We start from the raw sequence: 6,924 nt of genomic DNA, 5'->3' as shown, positions 1-6,924 counted from the left end.
CTGGGGGTTAGGGGGTTGAAGAAAAATGAATTATTATATAACCGAAAGATGGGAAAAAATCAAAATCAGTTAACGTGTTTCGGCGTTTTAAAAAAAATTAAGTCATTCAAAAGATATGAATTTTATTCCGTACTTCTGTCCATCCCTGTAGATACCTAAAGATAAGCACCAGCATTCAACAGAAAGTTGACACTAACACAATTCACGATATCATTAATAAAAGGAACAACAAAACATTGGGCCAAGTGTCGAACCTTGGGGCACACCTGATGTTCGATCACTGAATATTCGTGTTTTTTTTATTAATTTTTATAATGTTTTAGTGAAATATTAATCGATAACCTAGGATTACCTTTTCAATGATAAATTAATAGCTCATAATAAATGCATTTGTAGGACATCTGCGGGGCGCCACGCACGGCCTCGGAAGCCTCCCGGCGCATATCTCACCCGGCTAATTGGAGAACGGTTTCACGGCTGACATGGCTGTCAAACAACGGCCGTTCCGCCAGTTTATTTTATTTCCACTCTCCCATTTTAGACCCATAAAAAATACTCGACGGGGCGATGTTCCTCTATACGCCACATACAATTATTTTAACTATTCGCCGCCGCCGACTAAAATAAAATCTCCCAAAGAAACGGTACGCGTCGAGGACGGAAGAACATCTGTTCCAAGGTGGTGTTGCACATGTACTTAATTAGTCGTATTTTTTAAAGTGTTTTGTCACTTTCCGTAATGATCTCGTACTGGGACGCGTTTGAAGTGGAAAACGATTTATGAAATACCGGGTGGATCCGAAAATCGTCAGTTTTAAGAAAAAATTAACATGTAGTAACTTGCCACATAAATGGTTGACTTCCTTGTACTCAAATATACAGGGTGATTTCACATTAGATGCAGAAACTGCAGGAATAGATTAGTTGCGAGACTGCGTTCGAGATACAGGGTGTTCAAGTTTCTAAAAAAAAATATTTTTTATCATATCTTCATATTGCGCTGAACGATTTGAATGAATTTATACAGCGTATTCACTTAACAAGACGTTTTGTTGAATGTAATATTAAGCTCGTGTCATTGACCAGTGGCGTGCTACTGCAGACAGACTACAAAGACACTGAAAATAAATATAATAATAATACAGTAGAGCTTCGATAATCCGTACTCAGGCTAATCGGAACGCCGCTGTAATCCGAACTGCCGACTGCCCCTCTCTTATCGTGGCCGCTGATCTTATGTTTTGTTTTCAGTTGCGAATGAGTTACCTCGCGTGTTCACGTTACTCTGTGCTAAACTCGCGCGCCACATGTTTTAGAGGTTATAAAAATGGTTTCTACACCGAAACGCAAACATAAAACTTTAACTATAGCTGAAAAGTGTGCCATACTGGATAGTTTGAAAGATGGAGTGTCTGGAACTTCTCTTGCCCTTAAGTATGGTGTTGGAAAATCGACAATTACTGATTTAAGAAAAAAGAACAGAAAATACGGTCGTTTGTAGCTCAAACCGAGAAAGGTCCAGGTTTAAGAAAAACGCTAAAATTGCCAGAAAATCCAGTGCTCGAAGAAGCACTTTTCACTTGGTTTTTAGAGCAAAGACGAAGACACGTTCCTTTATCAGGCGAAATCGTAATGCATAAAGCCAGATTCTTTCATAAAAAACTAACAGGGTCTGATTTCAGTGCAAGTAGAGGGTGGCTGGATAATTTCAAAAAGCGTCATGGCATACGGCAGCTGAAAGTGTCAGGTGAGAAAGTCTCTAGTAATGCGGAGGCTGTTCAACCATTCCAAGAAAAGTTTTTGAAAGAGATAAGAGAAAAAGACCTTTGTCCTGAACAAATCTACAATGCAGACGAATCAGGATTGTTTTGGAAGGTTCTGCCAGATAAAACTTTAGCCTCTTCTGCTGAAACTAGTGCTTCTGGATCCAAGGTATCTAAAGAAAGAATCACTTTTATGCCTTGTGCAAACTCGATAGGGAATCATAAATTACAGTTACTAGTCGTAAGGAAGGCCAAAAGCCAAGATCTTTTGGATCCGTAAAATTACCAGTGCATTATCAAGGACAAAGGCGTGCTTGGGTAACTAGAGATATTTTCCTGGAGTGGTTCAGAGAACATTTCGTTCCAGAAGTCAAACGTCATTTGAAGAAATTACGTCTACCACAAAGAGCATTATTGCTCCTAGATAATGCGCCCGGACATCCAGATGCTGAAGATCTGACTACAGAAGATGGCAATTTTTCCGTACTGTACATGCCACCATACTGCACACCCTTGATTCAGCCTATGGATCAAAACGTAATTCAAAATGTCAAGATTAATTACAAGAAGAAACTGCTGATTCAAGTTTTTGCGCAACAAGAAGATGATGAAAGTTTAACACTACATGATGTTATTAAAAGCATCACAATTAAAGACGCAATTTTTTCACTAGCGCAATGTTGGGATCACGTGTCGATGTCTCTCATCAAAAAATCTTGGAAGCCTCTATGGCCTGACCAATTCAATGAAGCAGAAAATGGATCAGAAGAAAACGATGGCTCTGACGTGGAAGACAATCTCCCACTCAGTCTTCTACGCAACCGTGGATATACAGAAGAAACCATTTCCACTTTCTTGACAATCAGCGAAGAGGAGAATTGCACAGAACCCATAACTGATGATGAGATCATAGCCCAACTTAGGCAAGAGACTGACGAGCTTTTTGTTGACAATACTTCTGCTTTAAACGTCAAGAAAATTCCTCATTCACAAGCTATATCAGCACTGAATACTTGTTTGGATTGGGCTGACGAAAATTACTTTTCTTTATCCGAAAAGATGATGCTGCGAAATTTGATGGACAAAGCCTTTTCTTGGTCAATAAATAGAACCCGCCAAACTAAAATTGATGACTTTATGAATAAGTAACGTATATTTTGTGGTTTAAATATGTATCTTGTAGTAGGCACCTCAATAAATATACATATTCTGTCAAAATATACTTGCCTTTTTTTAACATACTATAATCCGAAGGCCCCGCCAGTCCGAACAGGGGTTGTTTTTTGGTAGTTCGGATCATCGAGGCTCTACTGTAATATAATAATAATAGTGTTTATTAGTTAGTAATTTTATAAAAAATATATGCACAAATTTAATAAAGCATGCGAATAAAAATGTTTCAGATACATATTACGTCTATAATTATGTTATTTCATATACAAGGAAAAATTAAAACATTCAAACATGTAAACAAATACCGACAGTCCTCCCTGTAACCAATGCTACCAACTGTTCTGACTGCAGAACTATTGCTATTCTCTGCAGTCGAAATATTCCTTCACGTTCTGAGCAATTAACCCAAACAATGTTGGCATAATTGAGAATGGAACCCACGAGTGAGTGGTATGCCGTTAGAGGTATAGTTGTTACGATGTCAATTAGAACCTGTAAATCTTAAAGCACAGGACCGTATGCACTTCTCCTGAAATTTCTTCGAATGCTTTGACCATGATGTGTCTCGTAATTTATACTCGAATAGAAATTCGGCGAGTCCGGTATTGGTAAACTAGTCCGCCTGATATAGAATTGACGGCGGCGCGCTGGTCATCAAAGCAAATCTGTATTGGTCTACTAGGTCGTAAGTAATTTTTTTGTATGGTACACGGGTTCACTTAGCTTTGCCGCTTTGCCAGTGCCGTGCAGAGTATTGCTTGGCGGGGTGTGTTGTTGGTATAATACGTATTATTATTTATTAGTTGATATTATTACTTGTTCATATCGTAACCAGTACATGGTAATAGTTATTAAAATAAATGTTATATGTAATTATCTAGTAATTTAGCGTGGCTCTCTCGAGACTCTTTGAAGCGGAAGATAACGAAATAACTCGGGAAAATACCCAAATAGTTGAACCGGTCGAAAGTATCGAAACAAAGTCAGAGTTTAAAAACAAAGATTTACACGTAAAAAGTCAACGTATTATATTAAATATATATGACTGTTTGAAAATTGAAAATAGTGAACAATGCTATGAAGAAGTTAGGAAACATATTAATTAATTAACTAAGATATCGAAAACGACAATTTATCGCGTAATTAAAGGATTGATCACGGTACAAAGAGCTAAATTTTTCTGGACGTCTATAGATTCCGTAGAATTTATGAGTAATGTTTTTATGCGATTCCAATTGAGAACGTAATAACTATACAACAAAAGGAACTGTACCCTGCAGGCATTTGCTAATTTTGCGGATACGGTGTCTGCATGAGGTTTCCAAGAAATATGAGGATCAAGTTCAAACCCAAAAACTTAATCTTCAATGGATTTCTGTAATGTTCTATATCTCGAAGAGAAAATAACATTTCCGCAGTTTGTTTGTTTGGTTTAAAGAAAGATGATTACAAAAAAAACAGTCAGCTGCTCTCAACTGAGTGATTCTGGATCTTTCCAGTACTTCGTTTAAATTGACACACTGAAATCGGTCAGCGACATGTAGTCAATAAAGTCGTTGATGTATATAATAAAGAATAGTGACCCCAAGGTAGAACCTTGAGGTACACCTATATTTACAGCTTTAGGTTCAGATATATATATATCCATTTACGTCTATCACCTGTTTTCTATTTGTTAAATACGATAAAACTAATTTTAAGGCAAAGTTACCAAATTTATACTAGGACAATTTTTTTCTAAGAATAGCATGATCGGCACAGTCGAAGGCTTTAATGAGATCCAAAAATATGGATTGAGAATATAATCCCTCTTCAAAGCACGACGCTGTATAATTAATAAAACTGTCAATGGCTGACGTATTTAACCCTTTGCGAAACCCAAATAGTCCGGGCGATTTAGGTTTTTTTTTTTCAAAAATCGGGCCTACCTCGAATTTTATGTGCTTAAAAATAAGTAAAAAATACAAAGAATAGAAGCTTAAATTTGTGTATTCGTAAGGGTCGAGCGTCATATTGTTTATAACAAAAGAAAAAAAAAAATTACTATTTTTTTCAGTTTTTCGCTTATATCTCCGAAAATAAGTCTGTAATCGACATGAGGTGTGCTTATTGATTTTGTTCCTGAGCTGCTTTCTAAACACCACAATCCATTTAAGTAATAATTTTGCGAAGATGAGCGCAGCAAGGGCATTATGACGTCACAACGCTCCTCTCTCCTGGTTACCGCTTAGCCGCGCGGATCACGCTGCTTTAACAAACGATTACTTGATCATTTCTTGGTCGAATCGTTTCAAAAAAAATTCAGCGTATAAAGGAAGTCTTCTACTTTATAATGAGCCCAAGTTTATTACAAAATATTAAATAGAACAGCCAGAATACCGTTTTTAAGAAACAAAATTATCTCGGCTCCTATTGGTCGGATCGAAACTCTTTTTTTAAAAAATTTATGTTTTTTTAAGCACTATTTGACGCAATTGGTTTGAAATCGTCGAGAAAAGGACTCTAGTTACCGTTTTTTTATGTTTGTCAATAACTTTTTTATTTTGCAACTTAAAAATCTGAAATTTACACAGACGCGAGATAATGTAATTACCTTTCGATCTTTTCCTGACGAATTTCGATATCTTGACTTGGCAGAAGATATATGCGCTCGCGTTTTCGACTTTATAATTTTACAATACGTCGCCATTTTGAAATTGGGGGTCCGGATTGCAGGTATTTGTTGAGCACCCCAACGGTTACCTTTTCCTGTAGTTTCATCCAATTTCAGTCAAATTTGTTCTTTTGATTTAATTTTGAAAATATAGCACATTTTTCTTTTCACCGCTAATTTTGCAATATAAAAAAAGTTTTGTGAGCTTTCGCAATAGCCTATCCTGGTAGCAAATTTCCACAGCAACAAAATCAATAAGTATACCTCATGTCAATTAGAGGCTTATTTTCGGAGATATAAGCGAAAAACTGAAAAAACAGCAATTATATTTTTTACAAATTTAGGTTTTTATTCTTTGTATTTTTTACTTAATTTTAAGCCCATAAAATTCGAAGTAGGCCCGATTTTTTAAACAGGCATGTGTTTGGTCTAATTCGCCCGGATTAAAATTGTTTACTCGATAACAGATTATTGGATTAAAAAAATGCAGTATTTGATTAGCCATTGCGTTTCTATTATAGAGCAAACACTTATTTTTCGGTAATGAACCTAGTCCTGTATTTTCTGTATTTAAAGCAAAATCACTCTGTATGAAAATATACATATAAATATAGTGTGGCTAGACCTATGTATCCAAATGTATTTTGATGGGCTGAATTCGAATCTAGAACTGCTCGATCACCTTCTACTTTTTTAAATGCGAAAAACCGCCTTTAAATACAGAAAATATGAAAAACTCGCTCTGGAAGGGATCGCATAAGGTATAATTGGATAAATATACTGGAGGTTACTGAAGGTCCACATTTATATGTATTGCTCCATCATCCTCCATTTTTTAAATCGCTAAAAACCGCTAGAGAAAATATGTAAAATTCTATTTCGCAAAACTAGAGAGAGTCCTTGGCTTCATCTTTAATTCCCTCTAGTAGATTATAATTTTTGACAGTACAAATACACCTTGGACTTTCATGAATTTTTGGTTGGTTTTCTGGTTTCAATACTTTGTTTATATGTCTAGGGTACAAACTGATGAGTCCCCTAGTGATGTGTTTTCTAGCAGTTTTGAGAAACGAAACACACAAAGTAATAATAGTGTTTTTCTCGGGCTGGGCTCGGTGGGGGCGGACTCGCTACCAGAACCGCTATGTCCACCCAAGCATTGGATGCAGAGTCACTACAGAACGTCTCTAATGTCCAAATATTAAGTAACCCATCAAGGACTTAAAATAAAATTAAATATATTTCGTTTAACACGTTATATTAACGTTTAACGAACTTTAACAACACGCCGCCGTCGCGTCGTATGGGTTGTATAGTGAATACCAGAACCTAATT

At 36.3% G+C, this 6,924-nt stretch overlaps 1 protein-coding gene across 1 annotated transcript; it reads left to right on the top strand.

The window, feature by feature from the left end:
• The first annotated feature begins 1,327 nt into the window (after positions 1 to 1,327).
• LOC108905123 (jerky protein homolog-like) lies at positions 1,328 to 2,912 on the top strand. The gene is made up of 3 exons (XM_018707896.1): positions 1,328 to 1,439; positions 1,502 to 1,932; positions 2,010 to 2,912. The coding sequence occupies exons 1-3, from the start codon at positions 1,328 to 1,330 to the stop codon at positions 2,910 to 2,912; spliced, it is 1,446 nt and encodes a 481-aa protein (XP_018563412.1).
• The last annotated feature ends 4,012 nt before the right edge of the window (positions 2,913 to 6,924 follow it).

This window comes from Anoplophora glabripennis, unplaced genomic scaffold, assembly GCF_000390285.2.
Source record: "Anoplophora glabripennis isolate ALB-LARVAE unplaced genomic scaffold, Agla_2.0 scaffold176, whole genome shotgun sequence".
Lineage (NCBI taxonomy): Eukaryota > Metazoa > Arthropoda > Insecta > Coleoptera > Cerambycidae > Anoplophora > Anoplophora glabripennis.
Note: the sequence above shows the minus strand (reverse complement) of the source record. Positions and strands in the feature narration are given on the sequence as shown.

Bases quoted from the DNA above. Each gene is read 5' to 3' on its own strand.
- LOC108905123 (XM_018707896.1), top strand. From the start codon at position 1,328: ATGGTTTCTACACCGAAACGCAAACATAAAACTTTAACTATAGCTGAA. The intron at 1,440-1,501 runs GTGTTGGAAAAT...GGTCGTTTGTAG, and splicing joins TTCTCTTGCCCTTAAGTATG to CTCAAACCGAGAAAGGTCCA. The intron at 1,933-2,009 runs GTATCTAAAGAA...ACTAGTCGTAAG, and splicing joins CTAGTGCTTCTGGATCCAAG to GAAGGCCAAAAGCCAAGATC.